General features: G+C 39.7%; 1 protein-coding gene across 1 annotated transcript in view; it reads right to left on the bottom strand.

Annotated features, from left to right (window-relative positions):
* Positions 1 to 14451, bottom strand: part of spred1 (sprouty related EVH1 domain containing 1) — a 36723-nt gene extending 22272 nt beyond the window's left edge. The window contains exon 1 of the mRNA XM_026151827.1: positions 13327 to 14451. Coding sequence (XP_026007612.1) covers positions 13327 to 13358 — 32 coding nt within the window. The 5' untranslated portion in view covers positions 13359 to 14451. The remainder of the gene's footprint in view (positions 1 to 13326) is intronic.
* Between the last annotated feature and the right edge of the window lie 6086 nt (positions 14452 to 20537).

Raw genomic sequence — 20537 nt, 5'->3', positions numbered from 1 at the left:
CTTTGAAACTAGCCAGCCAAGGGTTTTTCAAAAAGCATGCTAAACAAATCACAAAAAAATAAATAAAACTGGAAAAAATAAGGAGATCTTTCGAGTGAGAGTGAGTGAGATAGGAATGTGGATGGGGCTGCACAGACTCAAGAGATCCAAATACTATAGCACAGACTTAGCTAAAGGGGAAGGATTTAAAAAAATAAATAAACAAATAAAAAAAAAAAAATACATAAAAAAAAAAAAAGGCTATGTAAACAGTCTTTTTCCACATCTTCTCCAATCAGTTTGCTAGGGATGTGCATAACTAGTAGACTAGACAATGAAATGTTGCTGCTCCTGCTAGCTAGTACCTGAAATACTAATAGTGCAAAACTACTTATTCATATTTATTAACGTACAATAGCAGCTAGCTGTTTGAAAAGTTACAGCACCACTTGCTACTATTTGAGAGAAGACAACTGCACACCTCTTTCTACTTGACAGGAAGGCCTACACAAGCAAGGTGTAGCAAAGACGGAAGATAGCCACATAAACCAACAGAGTTCTGCAGATGTAGAAGATGAACAACTGTGTCAGAGTAAAACAGAATGTAAACACCAAGATTAAGCAAGAACCACATACAACACAGACATGTGGACATTAGCTTGTGAGGAAGAGGGCTACTTGTGTTAACACTGTTAATGATCACAATCTGATAGCCACTTCTGTCCGCGTGACAAGCGCTGCAGTGGCATTTGAAAAATGATTTGATTACTGAAGAATACAATTAACAGTTTCAAATATGCACAAAATATTTTGATTTTCCTTAATTTTGACTATTTTCTTACTTTTAGACTAGTCGGCTATTTGAACAACTAAAAATGAATCAGTCGGTCAGGAGCAAAGGAGTTGATATACAGTCCAGCCCTATTTTTTAGTGCATGAATATGTAAATGTGAGTGTATTTTGTTACTACATAAAGGAATAACTAAAGCTGTTTTCACACATCCGCATACACCTCTGAACTTTTCTAGACACGATCTGTATGTGACAATGCAAAAGACCAAATCAGGCAGATTGGCCGTCCTACTCTCCATTAGAGAATAGAGCAAGTACTGTAACTGTCTGGACCAAAACAAGTAAATGTCTCTCTTGGATTCCTACTTGCTGTGAGAACTAGAATATCGATAATTGCACTTTTTATTCATCTGCTATGTCTCAGAGTTAAAACTATGTCACTCATGATAAATGGCTATTTACATACTTTATACATTGTGTACAAAATTACAGATATCACTTGCTCACAGAGAAGAGAACAGAACAGAACAGAACAGAACAGAACAGAACAGAACAGGGGAGCATGTGCAGTGCAGGCAGGCGGGCAGGCCTGGGCCTCGAGGCCGGCTGCTCCAGTGTGGTGGAGAAGGGGGATCTTGGGACAACCATTTCCTAAGTGGACAAAGTGGCCGTTTGTCTGCTCCTCTGGCCCATGGCTCGCTGGACTCCAGCATGCCATCATGCTTTGCTCCTGTCTCAGCTTTGGGCCTCCCACCCCAAAGGGGAGTGGTAGAGAAGAGAGCAGGAGGATTGGGGATATTTTTTTTTGGTGGGGGGGGATCATGAAAGAAAGACAGGAGGGGGGAGAAGAAGGGAAGGAGAAGAATGAAGACGAAAGCAAGAGACGAGGGGAGAGAGAGAGAAAGGATGTGGCCTGAGCCCTGGGTGCTCTCCAAGTCGCCCTCCCTTTCCACTCCGTCTCCCCCTCCAGCCCAGCCCCTCCCTGGCCTGCCTCACTCTACACAATGGCCGCTTCTCTGCTGAAATTTCACGTTATTGGATCCCGGGCCTGGAGTTTTGTCCTCCCACAATGTCCAAGCAGCGGAGCATGCTGCAGGGGAGACACACTCTGCAAGCTAAAAGCTGGAAAACCATTCCTCCTTTCATTAGCATCAGAAAAGGGGAGAAAAGCCCCCTCGACACCACCTCTTTTATTTTTTTCCCCCCAATCACCCCTTTTCCCTCACCATCTCTCCTCCATATCAAAACTGGAGGAAGGCTATCAAGCACAGTCAAGCTCCACTAGACCACTTTGGCTTGTAGGACTTTTTATATTATTTGGTGGGAGGTCATTAAAATACCATTGGGAAAATAAACACAAGCTACTTATGCCAATCCGATTCCATAGCTTATCCTCTGAGAAGAAAGTGATCGCTAGGAAAGTGGGTGGGACATGGAAGATTTAGCAAAAAGGAACTCTGGCCGTTTGAGTCGCTTGCTTTACTTCAGAGGCTGTTATCACAGGAAAATTGTGATATTTTGACATTTCCTTAAGTACTTGACCTAAAATATACCAAGTGTAGTAGTATTAAGAAGGGGGAAATATTTTACCTTTATTTAACAAGTTAAGGCGAGTCTTCAGAGTGTATATTGCAAGTTTCTAATAAAAATACCTCACAAATCATTCATTCTGCAATGCCAGTAGGGCTGGGCCATATTATGGATGTAACAAGTGTCACCTGGCAGTTTGTTGCTCGCTGCCAGGTGATTGGCTGAAGAGCTGTGAAAAGGTAGTGGGTGTGTGGGGTGAAGTCAGCGCTCTTCTGTGGAAAAAACCAGAGGCAATTAATTCACTCAGGTGCCAGTGGGTATACTGTCGGTAAGAGACTTTTGCCATTTTTTGTTTGGATCTTTTGCTATTGCATGTGCCTATTTTTTTAATGTGTCATTGGACTTTTTTAGTGTGACCACGAATTTTAATAGAAGAATTGATCAAGCCCTAGATCGACTGCGCGCAGGGAAACTGATCAATATTGTAGGTATATTGAGTGTTTGTTTTAGTTTCATGATTTTGAATGGTTTTATAAAATTGCTATTTTATTGGGTAATATTTTAATTGATAATGTTGTTTGTTTTTCAGCTGTGCTGTCTCTGCTGTCCTTTTTTTTTTGTTCTTTTGATTGATTTGTAATTTTGTTTTGGTTAGTCCGTCCAGCCGTAGAGGCGGTTATTGATTGAGAGTAAGTTTTGTAAGGGCGGACTAACCTCTCTTTTGTTTTTTTTATTTTAATTGTTTGTGCCACTTCCCTTTATCTCTCAGATCACAGGCCATACATAGCACTGATTCCCAGCTGCGCTGAGACCCGAATTGTTTGCAGTGTGTGCCACGATTGCAGTGTCACTAAGCGGGGTGTGACGGGTTGTAGTGTTATTTCGCACAGTTTGTGTGGTAAGTCTCATGCGCAGCTGGGATATCGGCAGGATGTGTTGTAAGTCCTGTCTGGAAACGACTGGGAATTTGTATGTTTAACTTATGTAATAAATAAATGATCAATTATTTCTTTGCCCCGTTTACTCATCCCTTGTCCTCGGTTACATACCGTTCACGATAATACCGGTATAATGTTAGGCAACGATAGGAAAATGAAATATCGCGATAGAATAAGAGTAAAACGCGCATGCCCAGTGCCTTTGTTTTCATACGCACATGGCCGATTGTTGACTGAAAACAGAATTGGTTTGTAAAAATGGTGCAACTTCAGTGATGTGGAACTGGTTTGGTGTTTGTCCGTCAGATACATGACAAAGCACATTTTTTTGCAGAAGATGCAAGCGGCCGTCATTATTGTCGTATTTGTCGGACTAAGATGCTCTTAAATCTGGGAGTAATCTGGGTCCTAAACTCCGTATGCTTCAGGTCAAACGAACACTGCAGCATCACTGAGAGTTAAAAACTGTCTAAATTCTTTCATCTTTAATAAAACGATCAGCATTGCTGCTTTACCAGGTGTAACTATGAAGTTTAACTTCCAGGCATCCATGAAAACTAAATTTATTACATTTAACAGAGTTAGAAGTTAGCAGGAAGCTAGCGGAAGTTAGCTCGCTAGTTTCGCTAGTTACCCAAGCATGATATTGCATGTTCTGACTGAGAGATTTCTGAAAAAATTCAAACGTACAGCTCTGCTATCACTTCCAACATAAATGAAGACAGGAAACTAAACAGCAGTGACGTTTGTAGGGTTACTAAAGTTGGGCTAGCTGGTATATAATCATGTGCTACGTGATCGCTAGCGACACAGCTATGTTAGCATAACAAACAGTGAAGCTGGAGGACGAACACTAACACTTTTCCACTTATAAAAGTTAACGTTCCTGATAGTTAGAGACAAATGCAATCGCATGGCAGGATGCTGTAAACACCAAACTTCAGTCAGGAGAACAACTGAGATAATCCATCCACAATACGAGGTTAGTCATTAAGATACTGCAACAACATGGGAATAGAGCAGCTGCCAGAGAATTCAACATTAATGAATCAATGGTACAGAAGTGGAGGAAGCAAGAAGAATGAGTTTAATAAAGTTTGATTTATCTGACTGCTTTGTTTCACTTAATGTGCCTTATAATCCCGTGCACCTTATGGTCCGAAAAATACGTACTGCAAACTGCAGTTTAATGTTGCAAAGCACCTCTTTTTAACTTCAGTGGATATTATACATGGTTATGCTCAGGATATGTCAGCCCATTTCTACTGGAAATGCCTTTTGGTTAAACTTTCAGCAAGGAATTTGCATTTGCACTGTTACATTTTTATAAAGCTTTAATGTACATAAAAACCAGCTTCTTGTTTAAGTGAAAATAAATGAAAGGTTGTCTTTTTGCGCTAGTAATGTTGTGGAGTTGTATTTTGTCTCGCATCAATTATATCGTCAGTTATATCGTTATCGCAAATTTTCAAATATATATCGTGATAAATATTTTTGGCCATATCGCCCTGCTCTAAATGCCAGTATATCCCCACCTAATGCCATACTAAAGATCAATTCAGTACCTGTATCTTTGAAACCAGGTGGCCTACTGCCACGGCAAGAGTTTGAATGAGAAAGAAGAGCAGCCAGTGGAAGTAACACGACTCAGGCTACGTCCACACTAATGCTATTTCGTTTGAAAATGCATCGTTTTCTTTCAGTTTTGTCCTCCCGTCTACACTGAGACGGCGTTTTTGTCAAGGGAAAACGCAGCGTTTTGAAAACGCTCTCGAAAACCATTTCAAAACAGAGCTGTCCCGTCGCAGTATGGACACTGGAAAACGCAGACTTTCTAAAACGATGACGCATTTTAGTCATGTGATGCAGTCACGTGACCAATTAAACAAAGATAGCGGAGTGCATTATACAGCAGTTGTTTTGATTGCTCTCAATTTTGACAGCCCTAAAAAAGATTAATATCAGTTTGTACATGCTCCACGTAGCTTTTCTTCCAATTCTTTAATTCTCACTCGCATTTGCGCATGCGCAGGACTGGAACATAAGCATTTTCGGCCATTTCAATGTGGACGCACAACTCTGTGAAAACGACTGAAAACGCTAGTGTGGACGCGGCGCGTTTTCAGACGAAAACGCAGTTTTCAAATCTATCCGGGCTAATGTGGACGTAGCCTTAGGTGAAGGCATGGCAGTCGACAAACACGAACAAGATATCTTCTTCTTTTCAAACATCTCTAAGTGTAATCATGTAATTATAACAGGAATTTGCAATGTCAGTTATAAAACTGAAGCAGTGTGTATTGCGATTCTGTCTGTCAGACAACAACATGGTTATAGAAATAATAATTAGAGCCGTGCCAAGAAGCAACTGGAATGGCTTGAAGGGCTATGTTTCTGTTGTCATGCCATTGTCGTTCTGCTGTCTGACAACAGGAATACAAAAATATTTACATGGTAACAACTTTATTAGAATTCAGCTTTACTAAAACAAAGTAAATGTGAGGACTGAGAATATATGAGAGGTACAAAGATGGAACAGAGACCTAGCATAGTTAAGACCACACCTAGTCCTTGTTTAGTCATTGGAAATTGGGTCTTCCTCAATTTATGCTCTTTAGCATTTCAAAGACATTCTGGCCAGTTTTTGGCCTTACATTCAAAATGAGTGAGTGACATTTGCTTTATGACCTTTGTAATGTGCCAATTTAAAGGTTCTTTTATGTGCTTTAACAACAGGCACTTGGTCTGCTTTGCTCACAAATGAGACATTTCAGAGTTGGGAGTTTGCAGAAGAGACTCCTGTAAGGATATAACAATGGCCAACTGCAGATAGTCATTCAGAATTTATAAGGGTAGGTCTGTGCTACTCAGACGAATCTGTTCACCAGACAGGGGTTTGCGCTTATCTCCTTTTAATGTGAGAGGGGGCTGCAAATCTGAGTGGCTTTTTAGAGCGCTTTTCTGATACATGCAGAAAAGGAAAAAATAAATAAATAAAAAAAATAAAGGATGGGAATCTCTCATGTTTCATGGATCTCTTGGTTCACTGAAGACACAAAAGTGTGTTAAAAGTTGATGAAAATCTACATTTTACACATCTCCTTCACCATTTCATGAATGAGAGGTTCGTACATGCAATAAAACAAAAGAGTATGTTATTCCAAGGCTGAAAAGACAAACTAATGGCACACATTCTTTCACTAGGATCATGCCTCATTGAAGAAATAAATAACATGCAATCTGGGACTCAGCCATTGATTCCAACAGTGCATCTAATCTGAATGGTGCAAACTAGCTAGCCAATTAGTGATGGTTCAAATCTCCCAAATAACCAGAGGCAAACTCAAGGGCACAGACTTACCCCAAAACAAACACCAACATGGCCAAACATGGATGCAGTGCAAATTATGACATAAGGTCAGAGCAAAACACTTTTAAAAAGCCCATCTTGTTACTCATTAACAGAAGTAACAATAGGACAATGCCTAGAGAACCACCAGCATCACAAGCCTGCTTACATTAACTGCAGTGAAAACCAATACGCTTGCTATAGAAAGAGAAGTGAAAGAGAAATTTGCCCTATCTCCTCTCAACACCTCAGGCTGCTGGTGAGTCATCTCGCTCACAAGAACATTCAGCTTAGCTACCAACTGACTCAGGGGAAAAAAAGAAAGAAAGAAAGAAAAAAAATTTTTAAATTAAAAAAAATAAAATAAAATAAACAGGCTTACTCTGCTGCTGCACCACACAGTGAATCTTGACTTCAAAATGTCTCACCATTCTTTTATACAAAAAATAAATAAATACCTAATGCATACGACAAATTAACCGCTCATTGTCATGTCTGTTGTTATCTGTCACATACATCCGTTAGTGGCACGGATTACCCTGGAGTCTAATCAAAGATAGACCAAACCAGTGCACGAATGTCAGATCTACTCACTCAGACGGCATTTCTAACACTGATTTTCAAACCAACCCCTCCATTACTGGATTGGGCCCACAACCCCAACAGCAATGTTGTAGGTGCCGCTGCACTCTGGCACTATAAATCAAAAGATTCCCGTATGTGTATCAAAAGCCAAAAAAACTATTCTCAAACATCAATCAAAGCCACATATTGAGATGATCTTAATTTGAACCACAAGCATTTGGAAAATTAAAACCTCGTGCCTGCCATTACAACAAAAAGAGGAAAAAGAGGAACCACAAATTTCGACTGCTGCAGCGTCTCTGGGCTGCTTTGATGTAAGAGTAGTCCCCAAAGACCAACCATCTACTCGTCATAGCTACTTTGAAACTAATGGGGAAACAGGAAGCTAAGGGGACAAGGCAGCCATCTAGCTGTGGGAGAAACTATTGATATATCTCAGGAGGAACTTGGGAAGGTCAAACCACCAAACCAAGATGATGGCCCATGAAGGTTAAGAGAAACTGCAATGACATGTTGTACATCATCGCAGCACGCCCAGTTGTTAGGAGTACTATAACATTATCATCATTATGAATCGTGCATTTTTCAAGCAGCTCTTACATGAACCTCTTCCTCTCAATAAAAGTCTGTTCCAAATTCTAAATATAGCCTCTAGACAGCACAAAATGTGATCAAAACTTTCCTGAGGAGATAAAAATACATATCCTTACAGGCCTCTCATTTTAATCCTATTTAAAAATGTGAATCATTAAGCAATTTATTTGATAACACGTTATGTGCACATAAATTCCCTCATCTAGGATCTGGCTCGATCTTTCCCAGAAACCCATATACACGCCAAATGTTTCCAGAGAAATACCGTAAACACTGCAGTGTGTCTACACAGACGCACACACAGAAACCCCTTCCTGTTTTCAAAGCGTTTGCAAACTCAATCAAAGACACAAGGTTTAGGATTTACATCTGTGCCCTTTTATGTCTGTGACCTCACAGGAAAGAACCATCTTAGACCAGCTGCAGCAGAGAGCTCACTACAAGGCTCAGCCTTCATGCTCCCGCATACAGCATAACTAAACTAAAAACAATATCCACAATTCAGACACTTAGTGCTAAAAGCACTTCTTAGAGGCATTAGGATATGGTCTGTGAACATCAGAGGACCATCCTGACAAAGAAATAAAGATAATCACTGCTATGTGGATGCTGTGACGGACGGACAGACGGACGGACGGACACACTCTCTCTCTCTCTCTCTCTTCTGGTGGCTTAACAGTATATGTATTAGGCCTGCCACGATTAGTCGACTAGTCACGATTACGTCGACTATCAAAATCGTCGACGACTAATTTAATAGTCGACGCGTGGTTTGAAGCTTTGTAAGATCACAAAAGACGCAGGAATAAGTAGTAGGATTTAAGAGTGTAATAACAGACTGAAACAGAAGATGGCAGCACTGCATGTACAAGGATGCCAGCTGCCGTTAAACCCCGAAGAAGAAGAAGTAGCTCTGTCCCAGAATTCATAGCGCAGCCCAGCTCAGTTTCCAACAATGGCGGCAGCTAGTTAGTTTTAATATTACTCTTATTATTCTTTCTGGGTCACAAAATAAACGTTTAAGATATTTTCAGGCGAGAATGTAGCTGTGTAAACCTCAAATATCTGCTCAGTTTATCAAGACACCACATATTTTCAAAAGCGCTCCGACGTTTTCGGAGACGTCTGTTACCCACTAGCTCGATAGCTAACCGGGGGCTAGGCTCACTAGAGCCGTGAGAACACCGGACTCCCGGCAAATCGTTTTCAAACCCACCGCAGTCTTTCGCTGCTCAGGTTAAACATATATAGGTCACTTAGATAACTTAACAATGTTATTGTTTGGCTTTTTTTACTATTTTATTTGTTCCGGAGTAAATCGGTTTGGCTGAGATTAAAGTTATAGTTTTTACTCAGCTGAATAAACGTCAAGCAGACAGCTGATTATCAGAAGTGTGAGATGCTCCAGAATTTACTCCGGTGTCCTGTTATATTTTAGATAGCAAGGAGTTTATTAAACTTCACCGAAACAATCTGCAAATTTCATTACAATTTAATAAACTATCATCTTGTCTTTATTTTTAGTTAGCACATACCTTACACACAGCTGTAAGCTAATGATAGTTATATAAGAGCAGATGCTGCTGGTGCAATAAGTTGTACGCTGTACGTCCAATGGATGATGATCTGATTAGTCGACTAATCGCAAAAACAATCGGTGACTAGTCGACTATCAAAATAATCGTTTGTGGCAGCCCTAATATGTATATATCTACACATGGCATACATTCACATCAGGTCTTTCTCTTAAAAGTCTGTAAATTGGTTTGAAATAGCCTCCAAATAAACTGCCATAAATGTCAGCAGTGTATGTGTGCTCCTAAAATACTTCAAGAGGAAATGAAAAACTTAAAAGAGGGAAGTGGCTTGGGTTTTAAATACACAGAATCCAGGACCAAATCTGGCCATGGGAATGGAACAGCCCAACACTATACAAGGCCTGTTCGTATGTTAACATGTCTCGGTTACAGCCAAAGCCCACTGACTGTACAAAGGTTCATTGTCATTATTGAGACAAAGCAGCAGGTTCTAATAAAACAGGCAGACGTTCAGACATTGATACTCTCTACACAAGATAAGTTTTAGGATTACAAAACATTTTATTAGGTGGACACTGTGTCAAAGTCTGTAGAAAGACATTGTAAACTTCCCATTATAGCCTAACATATAAGACATATATGTACGTCCTAAATCTGCCATGCATCTAATGAAATATGAGAATGCAACCATTAACCAGTCAAGTACAATACTTTTATAAGTGCCCTTACATATCTATATATACACATATTTGTCAAATAACACCATTTCATTAGCCTATTAACTACTGCAGCCACAACCATCACTTCCTCAAAAGAATACAGAAGCAAAACCAAAGACGTGGTTAGCTCAGCAGACTTTGTTAAAGGTAAGGTGTGTCTGCAAGCTTAGACTAGTAATACAAAGGTTTTGGAGGAGTAGGTGGTGGAGGTCAGAACTAACAACTGGCAGTAACCCCAAATAATACTATCTATAAAAAGGTCCAGGAAATTGTTTAGCTTAACATGAGGGCCACAGGATATAGGCAATTACCCAGGCCATAAAGCACTAGCCCTAACAGCTGAAGTAGCTGTCTCCCTTTGTCGTTTCAGGACATGATGGGGGTTGTTTGGGAGGAATGTGTTTGGAAGGCTCCGCAACAGGAATGGGAGTGTAAACCAGCCCACAGGTGATAAGATCACAACAATGGCAGATAAAACGCTGAGCTGTCAAATCAATCACACAGATGGGAAGAGGACACAGGGAGAGGAATCACTAAAAGATCACACTGACAACAGACAATACCACAGCACTACAGGAATCTAAAACAATGAGCCTATACCCTAGACATGTTTGGTGAGGTACGGAGGCAACTGACCTTCACTGATGAGACAAAAAAAAAAAAAAAAAAAGTCCTTCATCCTTTTTAAGTAAAAAAAAAAGAAAGAATCAGACTATATACTTGGACCAGCTAAACTATATTAGCAATATTAGCATGTGTTTATTAAAAACTGGAGGAGGATAATAAAAAACGGTAATTTGGAAAACAAGAGATATAAGCACAGTACACCTCAAAAGGCAGCCGCTTTGGTAGAGATGAATATTTTAGATAAACGTGACATTCACAAAGAGACTGCTTGCACATACTGTGCTTGCATAAATCTCCCACGTCTCCCAGGAAGACCACAGTCCTCGTCTACAGAATTCACATTAGCCTTACATCACAGCACACATCCCAGACGAGACGCAAACCAAAATCTCACAAGGCTTTAAGTGCGTTCTTGTCATTTCAGCCATGTGAACATTGTTGCACCAAGGCCAAGTAACATGTTCTCAGCAAAGGGCGTGCTGTGTGTAAACCAGCTCGGCTTACCACCTATCATTTAGACTAAACCACCTCAGGGCTATCTGTTCACAAACCATGTGGATACTTTCACATTAAATGTTTAAAAATCGAGGCTGTGAGAGCAAAATGTAAAAGAAATTAATAATAAAATAAATAATACATCCCTAGTTACATTTGTAAATGATCCTACGCTTGTTCTACATATGAGAAAAAAGGCAGTTTGATTAAGGATTCAGAGGCTCAAAGACCAACATTTAATTCATCAGTGGAAAGTGGCTCTATTTCACAATGTAATATGGTGAAGATTACTATGAGGGGGGAATGATTATCCTTGACTCTTTAAAAAAAATAAAATAAAATAAGTGGCACACCAAATCTTTTCTTTTTTTTTGGTCAATAGACGTGTCATGAAAAATATTTCATTAAATTGATGCTTTTCAGCAAAAATAAATGGCTCAGGCAGCGCTCAGTATTCCGTTCACTCCATTACTATGAATCATACAAGAGGAAAGGTGGTGAAATCTTAGCAACAATGTTTGGATCGCTTCGCCATTTTAGCTGCTGCCATCATGCTGAGTGGAACTGAGGATTTTTATTTTTTAGCCTGTGGCAGTAGTTCTGAAAAATTGGGGATCTGGGGCATGGATGAGTTCCCGAGATTATTGAAGGGAGCCGAATCAAATTTAGGAGATGAGGTTTCACAAATTCACACAATTCAAGCTGAATCAAGGTTTAAAGCAAATATAGCCTGGAATGAATTCATGTGTGAGCTCCTGTGCTTTGACATGAGGAAAGATAAATAAATCCATGACACATGTTACATAAAAACAAAACAGCAGTGTAGTTCAAGGACAAAACCTCCATGCATTAAATCAATCAGTCTCACAAAGGCCAGAAAGATTGAATGGGGAAAAACAACCACAACAACAAAAAACATGGGTGTGTTTCAGACATTAAACAGTGACACTGTAAATGGCTGAAAAGAGCATATGACAAACGCATTGTGAAAGAAAAATCACGTCGAGATGGTTAAGAAAAAAAACATGTAAAATAAACGACTTGAAAACGAGCACAGGCGCTTATATGCGATGTATTGTACCGCGAATGCAGAATATGTGATCACTGTGTGACCGTCGGTGCAATGCGAAACAGTGTACAGTGCTGTGAATGGGCAGGCAGGTACTTTATGAATGGAGGGGATCATGTGACCGCAGCACCTCCCGAAGCAGATATTTCTCACTGACTGTCAACAAGCGCACACAAGGGATCAGCCCATTAAAACAATACCAAAATGCGACCTGAAATGGGCGCGACGTGTACAAAAACACAGCTTGCACATATTATAATCGATGCCCGTAGGTTGTGAGGCTCTGGACGTGAATGCGATGCCGTTTTTAAGCGTTTTTATGAATGGAGGATTGTGATATGTAAATGAGCATGATTGAGAAAAAAAAATGGCATCTTCGGCTTTTCAATGCCGACTTTGCCGCATTAACCGCGAAGAGCCTTCATTAAAGAAAGGCTAGACTTAAAGACAAATACAATCCGCAATATTTTAATCGATGATTATGTTCCGAAATCATGGCGGACAGCAGTTAGACACAGATCTGGGCTGTCAATGCAGAGGACTCAGATCGTGATGTACTGAGAAAGCACTCACATAAAATTATATTTAGATTACTGCCATCTATGCGTCTGCTCCGAACGATCCTTCGTGAATGAATACATTTCCCGAACATAAATAATAATACACCAAGCAAGTGCCTCGTAAATGAGCAAAGATTAGTACATGTTGTGTACAATGTTGTGGCTTTAATTTGAATTCTCACAGCATATACTGGTTAGCAGTATCATAAGCCTGCAAAAAAGTAGCAACGAGATTAATATTTTACTATGGATCGATGCCACTGTTTCCCCGGCACGGTTCTGTTTAATCTCACAAGGCAATCCTTTCTATTAGCTTGATAAACAAACAAACACGGGGGGAAAGTACAACGTGTTTCTTATTGTTGATATTAGTAAACCAAGACGATGTAATGGCAACGTTGCTCGGTTAGAAATGTCACCGGGAACTAACGTAGCTCGATGCTCGGTGTGTTAATATCTACACATATAAGCACATATTGAAGATTAGCTGTGTGTTTAGATGTAAATGATAAAATAATAATAAAATAATGTGTGTGTAAAACAGGACTCACTCGTTGTTTGGATTTGTTGAATCTTCACTCATTTTTTTCCTCACGGGGATCCAAATCCTAGCAATAGCATCGACGACGCAGTGACGGCGGGATAAAATACCACATATATCACCATTTTCCTTCACATACAGAAATAACCCCTATTTCGGATAGTAAATAAACGGCGTACAAGGGGCATGCCTAACTCAGCGTCCCTATGAAAAGCAAGTGAAGCTAGCTGGACGTTAGCTTTTGCTGGCTGGGCTGTAACGTTAAATCGCGAGGAGGAATGACAATCGTTGATTCATTTTATCCTCCCTGGAAGTAAAATCCGACCACAACAAATGGGCCATCTGGAGCATCCTCTTCAACTGACACAAATCCCCGGCTTGCAAAAAGGTGCATAGATCCTCAAAAAATGTAGAAATCGTTGTAGGTTGTATCGTTTGGCAGGTTATTTATGGCTGGCTGTCGAGCATCCATTCGCCAACTTCAGGTCCAGGACAACACTTGAAAAAGCGCTGTGCAGCGTTGCTCCGTCAACGTGTCCGAGTAATTTTCAGTAAAGGCATCCAATGCCCCCCAAAATGGTCCGACTGTTTTCAGTATTAGCACCGACAGTTAAAGTAAAAATACATAGACTTGAAATTTCCTTGAGAACTTGATGGACATCTGCTTTAATCGAACTCCATTTTCAACTCGGGGGGGAATGAAACATCGGAAAAATGGGCGGATATGTCGACCCTCGCTTGAAAAAAGGATCCTTCCGCGACGTAGTAAAAACATAACACTTGTGATAGAAAAAATACCAACTCAGCTCACACTTTGCTCTTTATGCTTAAAGAGTAGCGTATATTATACTAAACCGCGTTCCCCCGTAAGCGTATGCAATAAGTTAGTAAGATTTCTTTCTAAAGTTGACCTAAAGTAGTCCCCCCACTTCCCAAAAGAAGTTTCCCTTCAATCACGCATTGAAACAAGAGGGAAGCGTCTGTGTGATAGCACGCAAAGTAGGCTAGAAAATAACCTAGAGGAAGGACCTGAGCTGACACGGAGACTTGGTCATTAACAATTTCTGGTATATTCTTTTTTCAGTTGTATTATTGTGATCTACCTCCCTTCCGAACCGCTTTTAAAATCCCAATGCAAAATAGCGGGGAAGTGCTGCAAATATACACAACCGAGAGTGCTGCAGCACGTGGAATTATATCAGACCCTCTTCACGATTTAAGTGTTTCAAATCAAGATGGTATTTCTATCTCTGAGCGTAGGCCAGGGTTATTTATTATTCAGTGATAGCAGAGTGAAAAGTGAAAGACTGTAAAGACTAATTCAGAAAATGAGGATTTTTTTCCTCTGGAATGTAGAAATAAAAATCTGAGTAGGGCACGGTGTGGGATTTTTGAGAACTGTAATTGGCCGTAAATGTAAATAAAAGGCATTAGGATTACACTATAAGCTACAAAAAGGGGGTTTGGGTGATCACTAGAGAGTATGGCACTAAAACAACTGCGTATGGCTCAAAGTTGTGCTGCCAAAACTGCCTTACCTAGCTTCTAAAACTGTACCAGGCAGCTAAAACTCCCTCCAGAATAAAACAGTCAAAGAAGTTGCCAGAAAAATCCATGTGTGCTAGTATGAATCTTAGTTGCAAATGTGTTAAAATCCTTTCAGAGCAAATTGGCAGCCTGGTTGCATAAGACTTAAATGCTATTGGATTTCTGTGCTGTGTGGAAAAGGCAAGAGATCAGGCTAAATGATTCTGCCTGGTTGTCATAGTGACAACATGTTGTGTGAGAAGTTTCTTTGTATTTCTCTGGCTTTCATACAGCTTGTGCTACAGTATTATGCTGACGGCCATATGAAACATCCCTCTGTGTCACTGTACATACACTACCAGTCAAAAGTTTGGACGCACCTTCTCATTTAATGGTTTTTCTTTATTTTCATGACTATTTACATTGTAGATTCTCACTGAAGACACCCAGACTATGAATGAAAACGCATGGAATTATGTAGTAAACCAAAAAAATTTGAAATAACTCAAATTTTAGATTGGTCAAAACAGCCACCCTTTGCTTTGATTACTGCTTTTGACCATCTTGGCATTCTTTTGATGAGCTTCATGAGGTCGTCACCCGAAATGGTTTTCCGACAGTCTTGAAGGAGTTCCCAGAGATTCTGAGTACTTGTTAATAATAATAGATTGGATTTATATAGCGCTTTTCTAGGCACCCGAAGAGCTTTACAATACCACTATTCATTCACTCTCACATTCATACACTGGTGGAGGCAAGCTACAGTTGTAGCCACAGCTGCCCTGGGGCAGACTGACAGAAGCGAGGCTGCCATATCGCGCCATCTGGCCAACACCAGTAGGCAAGTAGGGTAAAGTGTCTTTCCCAAGGACACAACGACCAGGACAGAGAGCCCAGGGATCGAACCGGCGACCTTCCGGTTACAGATGCAATTCCCAACCCCCTGAGCCACGGTCGCCCTTTTGCATTCTCTCTGCGGTCCATCCCACTGTAGGATGTTGTGGTAGTTGTGCTGGTTCAGTATGCCTTCAGTTTTGAATAAATCCCGATCACATCTCCTCCTCCATGCTTCACTGTGGGAACCATGTATGTAGAGATCATCCGTTCACCCTTTTCTATGTCACACAAAGGCACGGCAGGTAGAACCAAAAATCTCAAATTTGGACTTATCACCCCAAAGACAGATTTCCACTGGTCTAATGTCCATTTCTTGTGTTTCTTGGCCCAAACAAATCTCTTCTGCTTGTTGCTTTTCCTTAGTAGTGTTTTTTTAGCAGCTATTTGACCATTAAGGCCTGATTCGCGCAGTCTCCTCTGAACAGTTGATGTAGAGATGTGTCTGCTACTGGAACTCTATGTGGCATTTATCTGGGCTCTAATCTGAGGTGCTTTTAACTGGCGATTTCTGAGGCTGGTGACTCGGATGAATTTATCCTCAGCAGAAGTGGTGACACTCGGGCTTTTGTCAGTTTTGTCACGGCAATGCTCTTTGCAACTGCAATTCGGGGACAAATTTAAAGTTTTTGCAATTTTCCAGACTGACTGAGATTTGCTTCTTAAAGTAATGATAGACTATCATTTCTTTTCACTTAGCAGATTGGTTTAAAAGTTATTGGACTTGCTGACAAAAATTTAAATATCCATCCATTCATCTACTTTCTTCTGCTTATCCAATTTGGGGGCGTGTAGTATTTGACAAGGCTAACACCAGAGAGACAGGTAACTATTCATGAATAGTTAACTATGTCTAATTTAGACTCACCCGTTAATCTAATCCAGGTATGTCACTGAACTGTGGGAAAGAGTAAAGATAACCTAGGATACAAGGATTGTTTTTAATACTTGAATTGAAATCCTGTAGAAATAGACTGAAGAACCCACGGACATCAAATCCTGTTTCTTCCCTTGAGATGTTCTGCCAGGCTTTTACTGCAGCCACCTTCAGTTTTGTCTTCAGTAACTAAAATTATGCCCTATTGGGCTGAGATCAGGTGACTGACTTGGCCACTAAGGAATATCCCATTTCTTTGCCTGGAAAGACTGCTTTTGCGGCATGTTTTGGGTCATTATCTATTTATACCCTGAAATACCGCCTGATCAGAGTATACCCCTATACACTTCAGAGTTCTTCCTTCTACTTCTATCAGCAGTCATATCGCCAATAAACACTAGTAACCTGATTCAGTGAGCAGCCATACACGTCCATGGCATAACATTGCCTCCGCCATGTCTGATAGATGACGTGAAATACTTCATGAGCTATTTTATTTTTTCACCATTATTCTGGCAGAAGTTAATCTTGGTTGCACCAGAGCTGGGCAGTCTTGTTTAAAAGTTTTCTATCAAAGTCTAATTTGGCTGTGCTGTTCTTGAGTGTAACCAACCAGTGCTTTGCACCTTGTTATAAACCGTCTGTATTTACATCCATTAAGACTCCATTTGATTTTAGACTATGACAAGGATACACCTACAACCTCAAGAATGTGCTTAACTTTTCTAGATGTTTTGAAGAGGTTCTCTTAACCTAGAAATGAATTCTGTGATCTTCCAGGTCTATTGGCCAATGAATTGTTTTACATATTGTTCCAATTATTAATCTGATTACTCCCAACATTTTTGCTATCTCTCCAATTGGTTTATTTTGTCTTTTTTTCCAGCCTTGTGTTGGCCTCATTCACTTGCATGAGCATGTCTTTGAACCTCATATAAGATGTCATGTCGAGAGCTATGAAATTCTAGTTCAAAATTCAGAATCAGCTCTTTTATCTGCTTAATTTGTGGACTAGGCTTCTCTTTGTCATGAAACTGCTTGTCAGTCAATTGTCCAGTGAGCCTCTGAAAATGAAGGATTTTATTTAGAAAAATGGCCATAATTCCAAAACAGACTGCCTGAGAGCAAAAGCTCTCTTGGGAGTGTTTTCTCAAAAAAAAAAAAAGATTTCAAGCTGACATGAATGTTTATACAAGCAGTCTGTATTATAAACGGGGTAATCAGGTTAGGATACTGCATCTTTGTTTTATTTAACATGGCCTCTTCACTTATTTCTGATTAAGTTACCATGATCAGGTCCAAATGAAGTGTCCCTTGATTCTTAAAGAGCAGAAAAGAACAATGAACATGATTTATTTTTCCTACTAGCATGCCTTTATCCTTTAGAGTATTTAGAGTTCAGGAAGTCAGCCTTCTTTCTCATCTCACAAATATGGATGACCCTAGTCCATTTCCTGTGTTTTTCACACTGAACATACCACACAATGTAGCATATTTAAACCGGCCAACAGGAAGTTTAGCTGATAGAAGCATCCTTAACTTTACTCACTAAATGCAATCAGACTCATCATAATATTCTTCAAGGCAGTAAACAAGATAACGTTCCTGTATTGCCAACAAGGAACTACAGAATGGATGATATTTTTAGCCCGATACAATCCTCATTCATCAGATCTAAGCTGAGGAGTGAAATGATTTACATACCGCAGTCTGATGTGACTTCCGTTAAATCATGTTCCTTTATTTTTCAGTGACTTTGCAGCACAAATTTTTATTTACTTGAAGCGTCTGATGTATCTTGTAATGTGAAAAGAATGTGATAATTCAATGTGAACAAAAATGATAAAACTACCAGACAAACTTGTTTCCATTGCGTTTTTATTATTTTCGTGTTTGCACAAAAAATCAGAATCTAAACTTCAGTAGATAAACAAACTTGCTCATGACATGAAAGAGATTTTCTCTCCTTGAATGCCTTTATTTAAAATGCAGCATCAGAAAGCATTTGGACAGCAAAATGTGATCAACTGCACCTAGGATCACATGGGAACCTGTGATTCTGTACCATCCATCCGGTTCACAGTGAGACCATCTGACACTGGGCGAGTGATTGGACATTTCCTGGACAAGTTGTTAATGCTTCACAGGGCTAAGTAGATAGACACATAGGCCCACATTTGCACCTATATAGCTAATTTTGGAATGGCCACTTAACCTAATCCTGAAAACACTACAAAAAAAGGGCTCCAGCAATACTAAGCACTGTACCACTGAGCATGGGAGATTCATCTATAGCAGGCGTTTCCAACTCCAGGCCTAAGGGCCGGCATCCTGCAGGTTTTAGATGTGTCCTTGATCGAACACAGCTGTTTTAAATGGCTAAATGACCACCTCAACACGGCCCGGTAATGAACTAATCATTTGATTCACGTGTGTTGATCCAGGGTGATATCTAAAACCTGCAGGACACCAGACCTTGAGGCCTGGAGTTGGAAACCACAGATCTATAGTTTCTGGCCTGGCCAAGAGAGAGAATCAGATGTCTATCCCCAAACATATTGCTCTGATCATCTCAGAAGCACAGCAGCTTCTAGAAATGGAGAACTATAACTGTGTAGCCATTAGAGGTGGGAATCACCATACATCCCACGATACGATATTATCACAATACTTAACGCACGATACAATATTATTGCAATTTTTAAAATTTTTTTGCGATATTCAGATTCTGTACATAAAGGTAAACTTTATCAATATTCATTTTATCTAATATCAAAGTCTCACAATCAGTCTTTCTCTCATTTCAGTCAGTTTTATTGTTGACAAACTGAACGGTTTGTATTACAGTCTAGTCCAACTTAACTGAATGCAACCATCTGGTACAATTATAGCTATTCTGAACTATGCAATTTATGAAAAGTATGCAGCCCATTCAGCAACTGAAGAATTTGAAAGTAAATTAAAACAAAATATAATTTTACATTAAATAAAAAAGTTTTAAACTTAATTAAAATAAAACATGTCTTAAATTAAAATAAGTAAACTGTCATGTTTATTGCTGCCCAAAAAAAAGTTTGGACTTTTGGACAGTGAAGGAATGTCAGGATTCTTGCTCAGAAAAAGGAGCTGATCAACATGCTCTGAAACCAGAGCATGTTCCAGTCCACAAAAACTTTTTTTGTAACAAAATATCGATTTCTGCTGTCCCTGTATCGATACATTATTAGCAAACAAAATATCACGATACTACACAGTATCGATTTTTTCCCCCACCCCTAGTAGCCATACAGTCTCCAGTACACTCAGGGCAACGAATGACCCATGTAGGCTGATGGTTTGGTGAATGAGTAATCTATTATTCATCCCTTTGTTTGTTATACAGATGTATATATATGTGTAAATATATGTATGTATACAGGGAGTGCAGAATTATTAGGCAAGTTGTATTTTTGAGGAATAATGTTATTGTTGAACAACAACCATGTTCTCAATGAACCCAAAAAATTCATTAATATCAAAGCTGAATGTTTTTGGAAGTAGTTTTTAGTTTGTTTTTAGTTTTAGCTATTTTAGGGGGATATCTGTGTGTGCAGGTGACTATTACTGTGCATAATTATTAGGCAACTTAACAAAAAACAAATATATACCCATTTCAATTATTTATTTTTACCAGTGAAACCAATATAACATCTCCACATTCACAAATATACATTTCTGACATTCAAAAACAAAACAAAAACAAATCAGCGACCAATATAGCCACCTTTCTTTGCAAGGACACTCAAAAGCCTGCCATCCATGGATTCTGTCAGTGTTTTGATCTGTTCACCATCAACATTGCGTGCAGCAGCAACCACAGCCTCCCAGACACTGTTCAGAGAGGTGTACTGTTTTCCCTCCTTGTAAATCTCACATTTGATGAT

Source organism: Astatotilapia calliptera, chromosome 19 (genome assembly GCF_900246225.1).
Source record: "Astatotilapia calliptera chromosome 19, fAstCal1.2, whole genome shotgun sequence".
In the NCBI taxonomy this organism is placed as follows: Eukaryota; Metazoa; Chordata; class Actinopteri; order Cichliformes; family Cichlidae; genus Astatotilapia; species Astatotilapia calliptera.
Note: the sequence above shows the minus strand (reverse complement) of the source record. Positions and strands in the feature narration are given on the sequence as shown.